This window comes from Solanum stenotomum, chromosome 10, assembly GCF_019186545.1.
Source record: "Solanum stenotomum isolate F172 chromosome 10, ASM1918654v1, whole genome shotgun sequence".
Taxonomy (NCBI): Eukaryota; Viridiplantae; Streptophyta; class Magnoliopsida; order Solanales; family Solanaceae; genus Solanum; species Solanum stenotomum.
In genome coordinates, this window is record NC_064291.1 from 43596988 (window position 1) to 43617481 (window position 20494).

The 20494-nt window shown below is 37.3% G+C and overlaps 1 protein-coding gene across 1 annotated transcript in view; it reads left to right on the plus strand.

Moving 5' to 3' along the window:
* The first annotated feature begins 1264 nt into the window (after window positions 1-1264).
* Window positions 1265-20494, plus strand: part of LOC125841559 (protein TIC236, chloroplastic) — a 52323-nt gene continuing 33093 nt past the window's right edge. Inside the window, exons 1-11 of the mRNA XM_049520708.1 lie at window positions 1265-1429; window positions 2353-4552; window positions 4967-5165; window positions 5302-5361; window positions 6083-6187; window positions 6526-6666; window positions 7372-7434; window positions 10924-11154; window positions 11231-11314; window positions 14188-14345; window positions 15574-16102. Coding sequence (XP_049376665.1) covers window positions 2460-4552; window positions 4967-5165; window positions 5302-5361; window positions 6083-6187; window positions 6526-6666; window positions 7372-7434; window positions 10924-11154; window positions 11231-11314; window positions 14188-14345; window positions 15574-16102 — 3663 coding nt within the window. The 5' untranslated portion in view covers window positions 1265-1429; window positions 2353-2459. The remainder of the gene's footprint in view (window positions 1430-2352; window positions 4553-4966; window positions 5166-5301; window positions 5362-6082; window positions 6188-6525; window positions 6667-7371; window positions 7435-10923; window positions 11155-11230; window positions 11315-14187; window positions 14346-15573; window positions 16103-20494) is intronic.

A 20494-nucleotide genomic window follows, 5' to 3' on the forward strand; every position in this document is an offset into this window, starting at 1 on the left:
GATATATTATGAATAGAGATGAAGAAAATGAGCAGTATGTAAGTCATATTGTATGAGGGATAGTAATATAGTATTCCTCCAAAAATAATTAAGCCCCTACACTATACAACAATACAACACGTTTGGGTGGGACGCAGTGGTGAGATTGTTCTATCCTTAATCAGAGGTCTCAAGTTTGAATCCTAAATATGAAGAAAATCTTGTTCGAAGTGTCACCCTCAAATGGACCCTGCAGTATGCGATCTAAATTTAATCGAAACTCCAAATCAAATTCCAAACACCAAATGAGAAAAATATATATATGTTTGGGTGGGTGGGGGTTGAAATGTGTAGTCAGACTTCTTCCTGTAAGCTATACAAATTAAATATATGAGAAACAACATCATAAATAATATCTCATCCTTCTTAATCCCCTGAAATATCCTTCCATTGCTTCCAAATGGACTCATTCTTAGAATAATCAAAGAAACTCCATTTAATCCAGTTGTAATTTTATACCGATTCTCCTAATTATGGCTTATAAATGATAGCTTTGTCAGCAATAATTAATTCCAGTTTTATGTGTCACATACATCTATAATATATCTGACAACTTCAATTCATGGAAAGACAATAACAGAGAGATCATCAATAAGAAAACCATAAAAAGAGCACATAGAATTGAATAACTGCCTGCACACATAATAATATATATATATATACTATTCAAATATACAATTGAGGAGGACATCAAAAGAATATGGAATATCTATTCTCACGAGAAAAAGCTCATTAGAGTGAAGGAAAAAATTGAGACAAATTAACTTTTTTACTATCAAAAAATTGAATGAACAAAAAGAAGTGAGGTATGTCCATTAATTCTTTTTTGGTGAATAAATTATTTTAGTAAGAAAAACTTGAATGCCATTGAAAACAGGTGGAAGGAAACACGGCTTGAATGAGCGCATCTTTTAGATATTCCGTCTATTTTGATGGCAAAAAAAAGAATATGTTAATTTTAGGGTTTAGGACCAAAGTGATCACATTTTATGATACATAAAGGACTATTTCCATCAAGTTCATATATTAAGGACCAAGTGAAATTAACGCCCATACATTAAGGATTATTTTGATCATTTTCTCAAAAAATGAAACCTGGTTGAGTAAATTGATTAGTTATAGGATTAGCTTTGCACTTTCCAAATAGTTCAAAGGACTTGCCATGTAATTTTGCAATTTCATTCCATTCAGAAATTAGAACTGAGTCCTGCCGAACTCTCTCAAGCAAAATCCCTTCGAAAAAGTATACTGAAAAATGATAGCCACACGCAATCTCAAAGATTCAACAAAATTTGAATTATAGCAAATAAAGAGTTTCCTCTTCTTGATTCTGCGCTCCTTGAATCTGTTTAGTGAAGTTTTTACGACATATTTTATGTGCTTATATACAGTAAGACTCATGAACATTTAGTTGAATTCATGTTAGTTTTGTTTATAACTGTTTTTCTTCATCTGGGTGTCTCTGTTTATAGTCTTTTTCTGCTTCTCAACCTTTTTTTTTTCAATTCTGAACTAGTTAAGGTTTTTTGGGTTTTTGTTGGTTATGTGTAAATATCAGAGCTTGACTTATGGGAACACTAGAATTGTTGTTAAATGACCTATTTCATTTTGTTTTTTTTTTTCTGAAATGTGAAGCTCTCTCTTTATTTGACTGCAGGGTTTATCGGAAACAACCTCTCTACTACTGTAAGGTCTATGTACACTCTACCCTCCACAAAGCCGACTTGTGGGATTACATTAGGTATGTTGTTGTTGTTGAAATGTGAAGCTCTTAATTTTTGGTAATATTTGTTTGTTCTATAAGGAGAACTCATAAAACAGGGTGGTTCAGTAAAAAGAGGTTTTGTGAATAAAAATTGTAATCTCTCTTTCTCTCCCATTTTGATGGACCTAATTTGATTTTATTTTCTGCAAGATTGTAGACTATTGTAAATTAATGTAAATAAATATACTACAACTATGCCATTAAATTTTGATATGACCACTTATCAACTAGCTTCCTATTTTTCACATCTTGAATTTCGATTGCAAGTTCAATAAAAATACATAGCTACAATGCTCTGCAGATATAAGAAACAATAAAAGATAAAATCAATGCAAGCATCTTAGTCTTAAGATCTTTGGAAATCAACTCAGGTCGATTAGAGGGGGATGAATTTAGGCACTTTTAAAATCTTGTTGTAATTCCTTACCATGTTTTTTGAGCTTGTGAAGGTCGTCTCCTACTCTCCGCGTGATATGTTAAATATTAATACTTCTGCATTTTAATGACGAGAAGAATGTTAATGGTTCATTAATGCTTAACCGTATCAGGCATTGAATGTTTGGGAACTGCTTTGTAACTTGAAGCTTTTAGGGGGACTAAGAGTAGGCTCTTGGTCCCCTGCAATTATGTTGAATATCAAGTGAAGACTCATAATATGGAGATAATGCCTGCTAAGCTTTATAGCCCCTTTCTGGGGCTTCCACTTCAATGCAATCTGAACAGAAGGAGAAGGGGAAATTATATTAGTGGAGTAAGATCATTAAGAAGAGATGTTTGCAAGTGCAAATATTCAAAGAAAGGTGACTGGATAACTCAAGGGGTCAAATTTACCCATTTTTGTGGAAGAAATGTGGAGCTGTTATGGAAGAGTTTTGCATTGAGAAGTGGCACATTAATATGCTCTGTGAGAGAGCCACTAGCTCGAAGTAAGGGCTTGGTGAAATCACTAGTTCCAGTTTGGGAAGAAGGGTTATTCTTTTTCCGTTGTTCAGTCTTTTGTGCTGTAATATCTGGGGTGTGTTTACTTCTATGGTATGGCCAGTTGAAAGCAAAGAGTTATATTGAAGCAAAGCTTTTGCCTTCCGTATGTGCATTATTGAGTGATTATGTTCAACGCGAACTTGATTTTGGTAGGGTTCGAAGAATATCACCTTTAAGTATTACATTAGAGTCATGCTCTATTGGTCCTCATAGTGAAGAGTTCTCCTGTGGGGAATTACCAACTGTTAAGCTGCGAATTCTTCCTTTTTCGAGTCTGAGTAGGGGAAAGATTGTGATTGATGCGGTCCTGTCAAATCCAAGTATTCTGGTAGCGCAAAAGCAAAACTATACATGGCTTGGGCTTCCCTTTTCTGAAGACAATCCGCTGAGCCGCTTGTCAGCTGAAGAAGGCATTGATTTGCGGACAAAAATAAGGAGGATTGCCAGAGAGGAAGCAGCTACTCGCTGGGCCAGGGAGAGAGATGTTGCAGCAAGGGAAGCAGCAGAGAGGGGTTATGTTCTTCCTGAAGGAAATTCTTTTCTGTTAGATGACGACTTCTCAAAGAATGCTGCAAGTTCTCTTGCAAGGATAGTCACTTCAGAGTCCTTCTTTTGTATGGATGAGAAACTGCACTGGAGAGATCAGCATCACATGGATTTAGGAGGGGAGTATGATTTGAAGCATGCAGATTTAGAGAAAACATTTGGTGCCAAAGTTTCTTCTTCGGGGACTAAGTTTTGGTCTAAAATCATACCAGGCTCGTTAAGACAGAGATTCAAGAAGGCTAATGACAGAGATTTATCTGCAGCTGGTATTGCATCTAGAAGAAGAATTCTTGAGCGTAGTGCATCAGCAGCCTGTTTGTATTTCAAGGAAATTGCAAATCTCAGTGTCTGTCGTCCACCATCTGAGGCTTATGATATTGCAAATCCTGCTGTTTTTCCAGTCAAAAGCGAGGTTGATACCTTACCCTCTGTTTCTTCACCAACAATATCTGAAGAAGTTGTAAACTCTGTAGATAATTCTGAGGGGAACTTATTTACCAGCAATGCAAAATCTAAGGTGTCCGATTGTGGTTCTTCTACTGAAGGAATCTCAGACCTAGTAGAAAGATGCCAGCTTGATCTTATGTGTAAGAAAATGTTGGGTACATATCCATTGCCTGTAGATAAATGTGATAATGATTGCATCAAAAGTTTAAACGTTATACGTGATCCATTTCTGTTTACTTTGGTTAGACTTCGTAAAGCTTTAAGTCTCAGTGAAAAAATATCCTCCACGAATGTCCTGGGGATTAGAACAACTGATGGGCCTGGAGTAAGTAGTGAAGAAATTGCAGCTGATGTCATGAGTACAGGTGCCAATAGCAGAGATGATTCACATAGATTTGAGCAGCAGGCTCAACAGTCTCATTGGGGGATTTCAGATATTAGACAAGGCCATACCTCTTTTGGTTCTGGAGTTACAGTGCTTGAGCCATTGCCTTTGCACCATCCATCAAAAACTCTACAGTCCTGGAGCCCAAAGTCAGCTTTATGTTCTTTTGTGAAGGATCTAGGTCAGCTCGGGGCTGATTCAATTGCAAAGCTGAAAAGGTTGAAGCTCGAGATGAGTCCAACAGTGGAGGATATTGTTGCTGAACTTGTTGATGGGGATGAAGGAAACCATGTCTCCAGTATTGAAAAGATGGTTCCGGTAATCCTGGATTCTGTACATTTCAGTGGAGGCTCATTGATGTTGCTTGCATATGGTGATTCAGAGCCAAGGTAAACTTCAAACCAGCTAAAAAGTTTTCGAACCTGTCCAAAAAATAATTTTCTTGAAAATTCCTTTTAATTTTAAAATTCGTCCTTTTAATAATTCCTTCTCATTCTCGCTCTCTCTCTCTCTCTTACTCATTCTCCACCAAGTATAGTTGGTTGATATGGATGTTTATCCTCATCTGTCTTGATTTGTTTGCACAGAATTTTTTTTTTGTTAATGGGAAATATTAGATAGCTTTTAGTTACCTTTTTTTAAATTGCCAAATGGCCTTGTTGAAATGCTGTGGTGAGGGGAGATACATTCTTGATTGTGCATGTTCTGCTACTGGAGTTATCTTAATCCCAATCTTTTCCTCGTTCTTAGGTTTATTTCATGCTGGTCTATGCATTTAGTATTATCTTTGTCTGTCTTTATAGAGAGATGGAAAATGTCACGGGGCATGTTAAGTTTCAAAACCACTATGGACGCGTGCATGTACAGCTAGATGGTAATTGTAAGATGTGGCGATCGGACATCAGATCTGACAATGGTGGCTGGTTATCAACAGATGTTTATGTTGATATTACTGAGCAGAAATGGCATGCGAATCTGAAGATTGTGAACCTCTTTGTTCCGGTAAGGTGCATTGCCATGTTACTTGATTTGTGAAATTTGAAAGATCCAAAAGAGTTATTCCACAACGAGACTGCAAAAAGGCTTGATACTTTTTACTGTTTTATGCGTCATGTATTGCTTTATTTCTTGGATGCAGCTTTTTGAGAGGATTTTGGAAATTCCAATCATATGGTCCAAAGGAAGAGCTACTGGCGAGGTGCTGCCCTAACTCTGCATGTGTTCTGTAAACCTTTTCAGTTCTTTAACAGTTCATGTTATCTCAATTGTTGGATGAGTTGATTATGTTAGGTTAGTGGTTAGATTGGAACTAGCCACACTAGCGACATGTGTATGCATCACTGCATCGCTCAAAGAGTGAATTGTGTATACTATTTGAAGTATCTATAAATTAACGTAGATGTAAAACACTTGTTTTGATGCTTCTCTCAATTTCTTCTCTCATTTCTCACAAAAAATGTAATAAAAAAAAATCCAGTAATGAAGGTTCTCAATAGTGCATGCCAGTCACGTAAAGATTAATTAACACTATTGTAAAGCATTTGACCATTGATATAGGAGTGGAACTTTTCTTCACTAAACTAAAACTGGATGCATATGTCACGTATCCCATAAAACTCAAGCCGGCCACATACTTCACATATCCCAAAATACTAAAGCTGGACGCATACTGTTGTCCTGATATTCCTCGTGTTATTATAATGCTAAATTTTGAATCTGTATATTGGGGTTGTTTTTGTTGATTTCTTCCATCAGATCCAAATATTTGCATGTGCAATTATTTGTAAATTCTGTATATTTCCTTTTGCATGTTAACATTGGATATGGTTGACATTTATCCTCTGCAGAAGATCATATGTTCTACTAATTTTATGTCAGAACAACTACTTAGTATTGACTTTGCAAACACTTGTTGAAAGGTGCACATGTGCATGGAAAAGGGGGAAAGTTTTCCAAATCTTCATGGACAGCTTGATGTAACAGGGTTGGCATTTCAAATATATGATGCTCCTTCTGGATTTTGGGTAAGCTGTCTTTCGGCATTGGAGTCATTGAACCAAGCAATTTTTATGATCTCCCTCACAGTTCATACTCTTATCCGTCTATTATTTGTGCTGAGTTGTCTGCTACTGCACTTACAAGTAGCATAAGTAATTTTAGGTATTTTCTTCTTGTAATTTGTGAATCGTGTGGATCTTTTTGTTCTTGAGTAGCTTTATAGAAGTGTCGAGTTTTCATAGCCCTACATGCTCTAAGACAAACACATATGTTTGGTGAGGTGTGTTGAACTGTTGATGACCCATTTAAAGTTCTGACGGTTGATGCCCTTGTGCATTTTTATCACTTTCCTTCTCTTTTGTAGGACATGTCTGCCAGTTTATGTTTTCGTGCTCAACGTATATTCTTGCACAATACCAGTGGTTGGTTTGGTGATGTTCCTTTAGAAGCTTCTGGAGATTTTGGCATCAATCCAGAGGAAGGAGAATTCCATCTTATGTGTCAGGTATACTATCTGGGCTTCTTTTGCAAATAGCTACTAGGAACCATGTCTAGTTTAATTTTGAACAATATTGAGGTTTTTAAGTAGATAAATCCAAGTGGTGTTTGAATTATCTTCTGTCGCCAAGTTTAAATGTTAGATCTATTTATATGAGATACTATGAGAATCTTTGACATCCATCCTGTTTAGCAGGGGAGGAAATTTGGTCTTTTTGTTTCCAGGTGGGCTTAATAGTATGGGTGGACCCATGTTGAGCAATGGGTTTAGCTGAATCGTTGTTTCAAAAGAAGAAAAGAAAAGAGTTTTAGGAATGTTCAGCTTTATTTTTTTATTTTTTTTCAATTTTTTTTAAAAAAGGTTTAAATAGTTTTTAGACATGTAGGAAAGGATGTATAGTTGCTGGAATGGAATCTCCATACTTATCCTAATTGATACAAATAATATTCTCCTATAGATGCCATGATAGATTTTTTGGGCTCTTTACACTTACAGCAGTGATGATCTGCTCCCTTTGTATGTAAGATGTTCTTTCCCAAGCAGTCATGTAGTGTTCACAAATGTTTGTCTTAGCTTTAGAAGTGTTACCAATAAGTATTTGTAACAGTTGTGACGGGAATATGAAAGGTGGGTAATGGCTTGACTGGTAGTCTTTCTCTTCTCTTCTTCAACTTTCATATAGTTCTGATTTTGTATTGTCACTTTTTTCAGGTTCCATCTGTTGAAGTGAATGCCTTAATGAAAACATTCAAGATGAAGCCCTTATTGTTTCCGGTTTGTTTTTATTCACCTTCCACGGTTGCATATTTGCATCTATATTGAGCCCTTGAAGCCTAAATTTTTTTGGGCCGCAATTCTTCTTATAAATTTACATTTTATATCTCTAGGCTAGTAACCCTGGTATTGGGTTGCCTAGGTATTAATTACGAGCCCCTTCCTATTCCAAACTTCATTGTCTGAACTAGAGATTGATCTTCGTTTGTCGTCATCCAATTAATATCTACTCTAGTAACAGGCAGCAAATAAATTAAATGTCATTCATTGCCCACCGCAAGTTAAATTTCACAGTACTTTTCTCTACTGTCATGAATACTCCAAAAATGAAAGGAACTGTGATCTGACTAGCCATTATATTCTTTGCAAAATAAAGAGCAATATGGAGCTCCACAGTTATATATATTTTACCTTACATAAACTGTACTTTTTAGCCATGTCTAATTCCTATATTTATAGAACTTGTTCTCTTAAAAAACCCAAAAATATCCCTTCTTTATAAGTATCTCCAGTGTTTGATTAAGGAGTAATAATCTCTCATCTGGGGCTTTTGCGTTGTAAAATGCAATGTGCTTCAAAGATGTTCTGTCTTTGTAGACTTGGTGTATTTGGGTTGGAACCTAAAACAACTATTATCTGGGATGTGCTTTTAGTGTTGCAGGCTGAACTGAGAAATGTACTAGAGAGTAACTTAATGCTTAATGTGCCATGACAGAATGAAGCTATTAATAGACCTTTGTTTATCAGAATGTTTCTCCTAATCCAAGGAATTTTAACAGGGTATGAAATTGTATTGAGGGAAAGAAAATCCTTTGAAGTTACTGGTGGGGTTTATAGTATGCACACTCTTTTAGATGGTCCAACACTTGATCATGTTTTAGTTAATGACATGTTACTTGTTAGAATATAAATAGGATTGTATAAACCTATTCCTATTCTAATAAGATTGTGTAAACCTATTCCTATTCTTATAGGATTGTATAAACCTATTTATATTCTAACACTCCCCCTCAATCTAGTGCATACAATTCATGTACCTAGCTTGTTAGATATGTAATTAATACGAGGACCAATGAGGGGCTTGGTGAGATATCTGCAAGTTGATCAGTCGACTTCACAAAATTGACCGTCAATCTCAATGTGTACTGAATTTGATGCATAATGTCGATAAAACACAGAGTGATAAAATTACAGTGTTGAACTTCCCAAACCAAACTTGCAAAGACTGTTTCAGACCATAGAGTGACTCACATAATCGACATACAAGGCTACTAAACTCCCCCTGAGCAACAAAGTGCTCAAAATCTAGTATAAAGTATATGGATCATGTTGGAATCAATAGATGAGTCGATATTAAACAAGTCACCGAAAAACTGGCTGGAACATGCTCATATGCCGGAGTATTAGATTTAATGGCTAAAAGTGGTCACAATCTAAGAAATAAAATTATATAGGTAGGGTCGGAATGATGTCACGACCCAACTAGAAAATAGAAATTATATAGTTCGAATTGATGGAACGACCCCATTGAAAAAGAGAAATAATATGGGTAGGGTCGGAATGATGGCACGACCCTACTGGAAAAGAAAAATTATATAGGAAAGGTCGCATTGATGGAACGACCCCATTGAAAAAGAGAAATTATATGGGTAGGGTTGGAATGATGGCACAACCCTACGCAAATCAAATTTGAGGAGTCACCGGAAAGACGAATGGAACTATGCAAATCAAATCTGAGGAGTCACTGGGACAAATGATGCTATGCAACTCAAATATGAGAAAATAGTTCGGAAAAATCCACGGTACTACACAAATTAATATGAAAAGTAGTCCGGAGAGATGCATGGTGCTATGCAAATCAGATATGAGAAAATAGTCACATGAAAGATACATGGTGACCCAACTTTTGCTAACATAATCATTGGCTAGACGGGCAGCATATATGGGTGCCACCCGCCGGCAGCGGAAGCTCTTTGATTTTCTACCAAGATCGTAGAGGCTCTGATACCATGTTAGGACCGAAATAAGCAGGTGTAATGCAGAAGCTAGCAAAACAAACCTCGAAAGACCATGAGTAAAAAGTCAAACGAGAAACACACCAAAAGAGACAAAGATTTAACGTGGTTCGGTCAATCGACCTACGTCCACAAAGGAGATGAACAATCCACTATAAATATGAGAGTACAAATTATAGAGAGAAACAACCTCAATCAATTCACGCGGAATACAAGGAGGTACACGAAATTCTCCCCCATAACCGCAACTCTCAAAACCCTAGGAACAAGTCTATATTTATAGAGTCCTAAAACCTTTTCTACAAGAAAAGGACTAGTTAAAATATTAAAACCTTTTCCTAAAAGGAAAACCTATTTATGGTAATAAATCAGGGCAAATAAAACCCAACAAATCTCCCCCTTGGTCTGAATTTCTGACAAAATATATTTGTCCACCTTCTTCACACAATCTTTAGGATCTTGCATCTCTTCTCCATAATCTCCTCCATCAAATCTACGTCTCGACATAGAGAACCTCTTTGAAACAATTTCTTCAACAAAGATCTTAATTACTGTAAAAAAGGTTGCAGCTAGAACTATACCCGCCAAGATGAACACCCATCTCTAACATGGTTCCATCCTTGAACCATGGCTCTGATACCACTTGTTAGATATAGGAGAAGAATATTATTGAAATTGTTGTTGTGTCTACATTGTTACATAGAGACCCTTATTTATAGACACTAGAATACAGTCATTTACCAAATAGGAGGAATATGAATAGTAAATAGTATCCTACTTGGTTAAGGATTGTATTCTAGTGTCTATAAATAAGGGTCTCTATGTAACAATGTAGACACAACAACAATTTCAATAATATTCTTCTCCTATATTTCTCACATTACTCATTTATCAAAACACTATTTTGACTGAAGCTCTGCTCAACTAAATACAGAGCTTCATATTTGTCTGGTGAAACCCCTAGCCGATTTCATTATTTGCGACATTGGTTAGGGTTTTCACCATTAGTATGATAAATATGTGGCTGTGTCCACGTTTTCTGTTGCCAAATAATGTGCTTCATTACTCTATTAAGAGGACTACAAACATTCTTACAGGTCCTTTCCTACTGTAATGAAGCGGTCAACCATTTGTGATCAAATTATGAACTGTGTTATTGTTCTCTGTACCTGTTGCTTCATTTGCTCGGAGAATCTTTCTATTGTCTGCTGTTTTTTTCCTTTCAATCCTTCTTTGATTACACTTCTTTTGAGCCGAGGGTCTACTGGAAACAACCTCTCTACCCCACAAAGGTAGGGGTAAGGTCTGCATACATGCTACCCTCCCCAGACCCCACTTATGGAGTTACACTGGGTATGTTGTTATTATCGTTCTCTGTGATTTGTTGTTTCGTTTAAGATGGCACAATGATTCTGGCTACCCTTTGGCCTCTCTCTCCTTATTGATCTCAAAATCCGCTGATGATTTATTTCAGTTGGCTGGCTCGGTAACAGCTGTATTCAATTGTCAAGGTCCCTTGGATATGCCCATATTTGTGGGGAGTGCATTGGTGTCAAGGAAGATAGCCAATTTGGCCAATGAGTTCCCTAAATCTGCGGCATATGAAGCTGTGATTAATAACAAAGAGGCTGGTGCAGTGGCAGCAATTGATCGTGTTCCATTCTCCTACATTTCAGCCAACTTTACTTTCAACACGGATAACTGTGTAAGTAAAATCAGCTATAAATATTTCCGGTTTTTGAAATGTTTCTGTACTATGAATTTCATCATGTCTGCGGCAGGTGGCTGACTTGTACGGCATTAGAGCTAGCCTTATTGATGGCGGTGAAATTCGTGGTGCAGGAAATGCATGGATTTGCCCTGAGGTACGTGTATATAACTGAGATTATTCTTTGGCTTGAAGATCAAGTAAATATGATTATGTAATGGACCAAATATTCACAAAAATTGTCAAGTCACTAGATAAGAGATACACCATAATGAGTGTCTAAAGGAGAGAATTACTTGTCTCCAGAATATTTCAATTTTTAGGCTGCAAATATTAAACCAAAAAATTAGCCTGAACTTGCCACATGTAACTTTGGCCAGCTGCAGATGAATTTCTAAGGGATGTCTGCATTCAAGTCAAGTCTACAATTTTTAATCCAATAAGGTACCTAGTTATGCAGGTGTTGTGTTGATAGAATTGTCAGATGACTTTATTGTCAAGGAGGTGCTACATGATTCTTTTATATGGTCTTGGGCAATCCTGTTTTGGGTCCTGTAACTGTCTTTGTGAAAGATACTTGGTATCAGGTGGGATGATCAATCCTAGAGGATTTCAGAAAGAGATCCTTTTCTCATGTTATAGTCGGAGACTCAGAGTCTCAGCCCAGTAGATAATCAGTGGTTTTCAGATCACTTTACCTTTTTCGTCTTGAGAACATGGAAGAGTTACTTAGCATTCTAGGTTGGAAGTATATGCCAAGACCTTTAGGGGTCGTTTGGTTGGAAACAAGTTATCCCAGGATAAGTTATCCTGGAGTTAGCTATCCTGGGATAACTTATCCCACCATGTATATGGGATAACTTATCCCATCACTATGATAGAAATGGTGGGATAAGTTATCCCAAACATGACAACCAAACAAGATAAATTTTTTTTATCATCACTATTATTTTTAATCCCTCACACCAAACGACCCCTTAGAGTAAAACAAGTACTTGAGAGAAGTTTTGTGACAGATTATGACCATACTCATGATAGGTTCACACTTGCAATGATGGGTGAGCAAATCACACTGTCGGTAGGTAGTTTGGGTGGGAAGAAAGAAGTAGGAAAATGCTAGGATGTCTGGATCAGAGAATTTAGGGTTGATTCCCTTAGGCAGCCTTTTTCTTTTTGAAATTGGTAACATGTTTCATATATGTATGAACAACAGCACAGATATTATGCTGGCCACCAGTGTACATCCTTCGGAATAGCAAAATAAGTTCCTCCTAGACAAAAACTTACAGGGATTTTATGACCACTAACAGAATTTTCTTTCTACCAAAAAGAAAAAGCAATATACAATTCATCTTTATCTTCTGTATGGAGTTACCTGTACTCTCGGAACATCTGGAATTTCTTTCCTTTCGGCTTACAAACTGTTCATCCGATGAATGCTGAGATTTTTCTCCACCATTTCTTCTGCTAACATGCTGACACCACCTAAAACAGCCCTTCTTGATAAAGTAATAGTTTCATTCATAAGAAAGGGACAACCCTGTATACAATGTCTACAATCATAGAGGATTTTGGATAAAAATATAAGTTAGTCATCTATACTTGATAGGGGGCGCTCCAATGATGTTCAGGAAACAACCAGGTCTCACCAAGGCAGCTTCCTCATAGTAAGGATAGAAGTGTGAAACCGAGAACTCCTGTCGAATTGATCAAAAAGTTAATCTATGAAAGGTCTAAGAAGGAGACTGTTGATTTTGTAATAGCATAAAACAATAGGAGCTTTCTGAATAGGTCAAGAAGAAGTTCCAACAAATCCCTGACCAAACTAGTTTTCAAAGCAGATCGAAGGGTAGAATTAGTTATGGTAGAACAGGAATAAGAGTTAGAACATGAATAGGATTGTACATGGTATTTCTACATGGAAAAGGATTGTAATGTAGTGTCTATAAATAGGACTCAATGTAATAATGTATCTTAATAATATTTTGCCATGCTTTCTCACATCCCATGATAAAGAAATGAACCTTGTGCCTAATTCAACCCCAAAAACTAGCTCACTAGGGATGGATTTCCCAAGATCACAAGGAAACTTAAGTCCCATTATGCCATTGATGTGGGACTCGAACATCTCTACACGCTCATGATTGGACATCTGGAGGTGGACAATATAAATAGGGGGCTCAACATCGGGAACAATGAATTGGGATTGGCCTGGCTCTCATACCATGATAAAGAACTGAATCTTCGGCCTAACTCAACCCCAAAACCTAGCCATGAGGGGAGGAAAGACCATATAAGGAGGCCAAATTCCCATTATCCCACTGATGTGGGACACAAACAAGTTAGATAAAGTAAAAATGAGAATTGGTATATCATATATCCTCTTAATAACTAGATTATCCGTGAAAGACATGAATCGATCTCCATTTATCTATCTTCCGAGAGTGTGAATATGTGCATGTAGGAATCTGTCTTTCTTGGATGATGATTAATTTGCGAAGATATATGTTGATAAATAATAAATAGTTAAGTTGAGGGGATGCTATTGAGAATTGCAGTAAATTGTCTACTCTTTCCAAGTCAATATTTATTGATAAATCTTTTCAATATCCTCAACTGAATTTAACTAGTTACATGTTGTGTTATTTATTATCAAGGTTGTATTTGAGAAGTATCTTTACTTGCTTTCTGATCAGCTTGCCCCCAAAAAGTTCTCTTATCTGTTCACTCCATTCTTTTTAATGTTTAGTGTTTACACGGACCAAAGCTTTTGCTTTTTGGGATCAATGTTGAAAAATATAAGATCAACTAATTTAATATCTGAACTTGTAGTTTCCTGACAAATGCACAGAAGACAAGTATGAAGAAGGGCCCTTTTTTTATCGTTCAAATTATACAACACAAAAACATGCTTTGGACTGCCTTTGTACACCATATTAAATCTTAGAGAGCAGTAAATTACCTTGGATGTCCAACTTGTCAAATTCTATCATGTCCGTAGCCTTGGTGTTGACATTTTCAATTTTGCAGGGAGAGGCTGATGACACCGCAATGGATGTGAACTTCTCTGGTAATTTAAGCTTTGATAAGATCATGGATCGTTATCTACCTGGTTTGCTTCAGCTGATGCCTCTTAAATTGGGTCATTTAAATGGAGATACGAAGATTTCTGGGTCATTATTGAAACCGTAAGATTTCTAGACACATCTTTTCATGTGAAGATAGACGTAGCTCAATACAGAGGATCAAGAGTTGTATTTTGTCTTTGCATTTTTGGTGTAAAGAAAATTATGTAGATGAATAACTGTTGCCTTTCTGAAAATAGGGGATTTCTAGACACATCTTTCTTAATGGTGGTGTCTTAAGTCTTTAGATAGACAGTTCTGTGTTTACTTTCTGAATGGTAATAGTTTGTATTCTTAGCACATCTAGTATCTAGATTCTGCTGAGACCTTCAGATAAAAATCTCTCTCGCACCCAAGGGTGTGTCCTAGTGGTCATTGAAGTGGGTTGAGCATCATGAGGTTTCAGGTAAAAACACTAGGTGATTTCTTCCCTTCTATTCTAGTCTTGGTGGACAAAGTTACATGATATCTGTTGATAGTGGGAGGTGGCGGGTATCTTGTGGAATTATTCATGGTGCGCACAAGCTGATCCGGACACCACGGTTAATTAAAAAAAACTCTCCTGTCGTGCACCCGCAATCTTCAAGGAGTCCTCCTCTGGCTTCTTTTATTTTCCTGTCATTGAACCAAGGCTTAGTCTTTGCTCCATAAAGAAAATGATCAGCACCAATGGCATTTTACAGTTGAGCATAATCTGGAGAACCACAAGTGAAGTTTGGTGCATTATGTGCAAGAACAATTATGTCTATTCTCCATTTGCTCGTTTGCAAAAGAATTGTGAGGAAGATGATTTGGGCTGTTTGGTGTATCTTTTGTGATTTCAACATTCAGTCTGTGAATTTTTAAATGTTAATTGGGTCTATTGCAGAGGGGAAAGTTTGTCTAGCAAGGCGTTTCACTGCCTATTATGTGGTTGGGTAGCTAGCATTTTTGATTGGTTTCTCAGACTACATCATGGTTACCGAAGATTGGTTTCCGGGATAATAGCTTCCTTGTGGTGGGATTTTAGTGTCCCAAAAATGCAATGTCGTTTTCATGTTTTATCCCCTGCATTCTTCACACGTAAGCTGAGGATCCCGGCTCTGTTTATCTGATGTTAACATTTTTTCAGAGATGAGGATATCTAGTTTTCTGTACAACCTCTCTAGTTAATAAACTTTCTTTTCTTGGGAAAGAGTAGGTAATTTTCCCCTATCTGATGCTTTTATGTTTTTTAAGGAGGTTTCATTCCCCAGTAGTTCGACAAAATTTTATCATGATATTGGCTGATAGACCAATTTTCTGTTTGCAGACGGTTTGATATCAAATGGACTGCGCCCAAAGCTGAAGGATCACTCACAGATGCTCGTGGAGATATCATAATTTCGCATGATCAGATAACTGTTAATTCTTCATCAGTTGCTTTTGATTTGTATTCAAAAGTTCTGACCTCCTATCGTGATGATTACTTGTTAAACCTGAGAGATTATCACATGAACGCTCCCCTACCCTTTACTGTGGAAGGAGTTGAACTCGATCTGAGAATGCGCAGTTTTGAGTTTTTCAGTTCAGTCTCTTCATATGCTTTGGATTCTCCAAGACCCGTGCACCTGAAAGCTACTGGAAAGATAAAGTTTCAAGGAAAGGTTGTTAAAGCTTCTGGCATCACTGACCAGCATTTTGTGGATTCTGAAAAGACATCAGAAGATGCTCCAGTTGAATGTAATGAACCTACAGATACTCTTTCTGGTGATGTTTCAATCTCAGGCCTCAAACTCAATCAACTGATGCTGGCACCTCAGCTGGCTGGAGCATTGAGCATCACACCGGAGGGTCTTAAGGTATGCCCCACAAGTTTTCTCCTTATCATTTATACCCCAAGTTTATATTTGAAACTACATTTGAATATTCCTTGCTAACTTAGGCCTTAGCTCTTGTCTAAAGTTTTACCTACCTATATTATTGGCAGACAAGGTTGTTTTCATCTAAAGAATACATGGGATCTTTTAAATACCTGAGTTCATGGTTGAAAAGAGAATGCGTCCATTCAAAGAGGATGCAACCAAATAAGAAATTGTTACAAAAAGTGTACATCTTTCTATACACCTGTCCCTTTTTTCTTTTGGTTCCAAGGTTTTGTGTCTGGGGATTCTGTTAAAGAATCCTTCTCCTTGCTTGGTCGAATTTTGACTTGTCGGCTTGGCGTGCTTTAGTCTAGTTGTTTATTTGCTCATAATATTGTTCTCTTTTCCAACTTAATTGTCATCTCTACGAAAGGATATTATGGCATACATGCAGAATGACTGGCGTGAACCTTTTGTGACCACATGAATTCTTTGCATGCCACAAAATTTTCTATTGAATTCTTATTCCATCATCGCAGTGAAAGCAGTAGAGCTTTCTGTCCTTAAATTTACTAGAGTCGGAAGTCCTTTCCCACTCTGTTGAATGGTCTCACTCCTATTTTGTCCTTCTGTCAGCTACTTGTTAGTCTGTCAACTCTCCTCCTTCAAAAGTGTTGAGAATATAATTATATAATAAAAGTGTGCTCTCTCTAACAGCTTAAGCTTTTAGATGAGATGGTCACACACTTCAATATGGTATCAGAGCAGACAAAAGAGATCGAATCTCACCGCTACCCATATCAAAAAGAATTTCCATGTGCTTGGATAATGAAGAAAAAGAAAATCAGTTCTGCACGTGATGTGGCGTGTTGAGAATATAATTAAATAACAAAAGTGTGCTCTCTCTAACAACTTAAGTTTTTAGATGAGATGGTCACACACTTCAACAAAAAGATTGTTTGATTTCACAGTTATTCATCCATATAAGAGTATATTGTCTAATTTCTATTCATCTATATAAGGGTGATCTCTGGCGTTCAGAGAAAAACAACTTCTATTTTTATTGTTGAAAGGAATGGACACAAAAGTGCATCCTCCAGGGCCGGATGGATTCCCTATGTCCTTTTATTTGACTTTCTGGGAACTTGTAAAGGAGGACATCCTGAAGACTCTCCAATATTTTTATGAATATCAGAAGTTTGAGAAAAGCCTCAATGCAACATTCATAGCCTTAATCCCAAAGAAGGTTGGAGCTTCAGAGTTGAAAGATTTCAGACCTATAAGTCTCATAGGTGGAATATATAAGATTGTGGCAAAGATACTGGCTGAAAGACTCAAGAAGGTGGTCAACAATTTAGTTAACAAGCATCAGATGGCATTTATAAAAGGAAGACAGATCATGGATGCAGCCCTAATTGCTAGTGAGTGTGTGGACTCAAGACTTAAAGGGGTAGAAGCAGGTGTCATGTGTAAGCTAGACATAGAAAAAGCCTATGATCATGTCAACTGGAGATTCTTGTTAAATACTCTCAGTCAAATGGGTTTTGGTGAGAAATGGTTGAAATGGATTGACTTCTGCATTAAAACTGTCAAGTTCTCTGTTCTGGTGAATGGTGAACCTGTAGGTTTTTTTGGTTCTGAAAGGGGTCTTAGACAAGGTGACCCTCTGTCTCCTTTCCTGTTTATACTAGCAATGGAGGGATTTGATAGCATGATGAGGATAGCATTACAAAATAGATGGATTAAAGGGTTTGAGATAGGAAATAGCAGAGGGGAAATAATGGAGGTATGTCACCTACAGTATGCAGATGACACTGTGATATTTTGTGAGCCAAAGGTTGAACAAATAGGTTACATCAGAATGATTTTGACTATTTTTGAAGCTTTTTCTGGCTTGAAAGTTAACTGGGGAAAAACCAATTTGTACCCGATAAAAGAGGCACCAAATATCCAAGATCTGGCAATCATTTTAGGGTGCAAAGTTGAAAATATACCAACTACATACCTTGGTATGCCTCTGGGCAGTGAACACAAAGCAGGGGAAATTTGGGATGGAATATTAGAGAAAACTGAAAAAGGATTGGCTAGGTGGAAGGCACAGTACATATCACTAGGTGGGAGGCTCATCCTTATCAACTCTGTTCTTGATGCACTTCCTACGTATGTAATGTCTCTATTTCCCATACCTCCCAAAGTTGTGAAAAAGTTGGACAAACTTAGGAGGGATTTTCTGTGGCATGGCTGTAAAGAGGGCAAAGGATATAAACTAGTCAATTGGCAAACAACAATGCGCAGTAGAGAACAAGGTGGCTTGGGCATCAGAAATATGAGAGCACAGAACAATAGTTTATTGATGAAATGGCTCTGGAGATACAATAGGGAGGATCATGCATTATGGAGGGAGGTAATTAGACACAAGTTTGGTGAACTCAACCCATGGTGTACCAATGTGAGCACTGATACTTATGGAGTTGGAGTTTGGAAGACCATTAGAGCTCTATGGCCCAAACTGGAAGGGAACTTGCAGAAGAGAGTTGGAGATGGGAAAAGAATAAAGCTCTGGAAGGATGCTTGGAAGGAGCAAAGCCCATTAATGGAGATTTTTCCAGACCTGTTTATTCTAAGCAACAACCCAGATGGCACCATTTATGATATGTGGAGTGCACAGGGATGGAACTTATTCTTCAGGAGATTGCTAAATGACTGGGAGATCGATAGAGTAGCCGATTTGCTAAATAGGATTGAGGATTTCAATGGTACTACTGCTGAACCAGATACATTAAGATGGAAACACAACATCGATGGGCAATTCTCTGTTAAAAGGGTTTATAAAATGGAAGAAAGGGTACAATGTAGAGGGCAACCAAAAATATGGAAAAACTTAAGGAATAGTCCATCCCCAACTAAGGTAAAATGCTTTACTTGGCTGGTGGTTAAAAGAGCATGCCTGACACAAGAAGTTTTGAAGAAGAAAGGGGCCATCATAGTTTCCAGGTGCTTCTTATGCAATGAGACAAATGAAACAAACAATCATCTATTTTTGCACTGCACCTTTACAGCACAACTTTGGTCTCTATTTCTCAACATAACAAAGACAAGCTGGACTATGCCGGAGCATACTGCAGATTTGCTTAGTTGCTGGATGAAGAGAGGAGGCAACAAAAGTCAAAAGAAGTGGTGGAGGATCATCCCACAATGCATTTGGTGGACAGTTTGGAGAGAGAGAAATGGGAGGTGTTATGAAGATAGATCCAATTCCATCCAGAAAGTTAAATGGAATTGTATAATATCTTTCTACTTTTGGTGTAAAGAAGTAGGTTTAGAGGATATAGATCAGTTTGTAGATTTAGTAAGATCTCTGTAAGTATCTTGTTTTTTAGTTGCTGTTTTTTTTTTATCTAACACTTTTTGATGGTGTCCAGCATGTCCTTAATGCTGAGGAATACACATTTACCAGTTTCAAAAAAAAAAAAAAGTGCATCCTATGCCATAATTCTAAGTACCGCAAAAAACTAGTTTCTAGGTCGTGGCCCCCAAGGGTGTGGCCTAGTGGTTTGGAGACAGGTTAGGACAAATTGCAGTGTTGGGGAACTGCAAAGGGACTTTTAAAGTAAGTGCAACATATAGGAAGTTGAACACCTTGAACCACCCAATTATGCAGGCACCTAAATGGCCTTGGAAACACATTTGAAAGGCCAAGATCCCACACAAAGTGACTTGTTTTGTGTGGTTATTGGCTAAGGAAGTTGTGTTGACATAGGATAATTTGATGAAGAGGGGGATTACACTGTGTTGTAGATGTTTTTTTTGTGGGGAAACTGTAGAAACCGTCAATCACTAGTTCATCCAGTGCAAGGTCACTAGCCAATTGTGGAGTCTATTCCTAAGGTTCAAAAACATCTCATGGGCCATGCCTGGTAGAATTACAGAGGCCTTATACAGCTGGGAAGAAGCAGGATCACAAGCAAAGAATTGAAGCAATTGGAGAATCATTCCTGCTACTGTTTGGTGGACTATCTGGAAAGAGAGAACTCTTAGAGGTCATTTGGTGTGAAGGATAACACCAAATAGTCTCGGGATTAAATTATAGTGCCACTTAATTTGTTGTTTGGTTGGCAAGGTCAAGATAACTTTTCTCCGGGATTAATAATTAGTACCTAGAGAAGTTATCCCTGCCCTCGGGTGGTATATTAATCCCGGGATAAAGTAAGTAAATGCCAAAGATATCCCTTTAAACCGTTTTTATACATCATTTTCACATTCATGAAGAATAATTTTGTAAACAAACAACTTGTTCATAAAATTTATATCATTCATATTATTTTTAATACAACAAACCAAACACTCAATAAAAATAATCCCAGCATAACTTATCCCATCATAACTAAT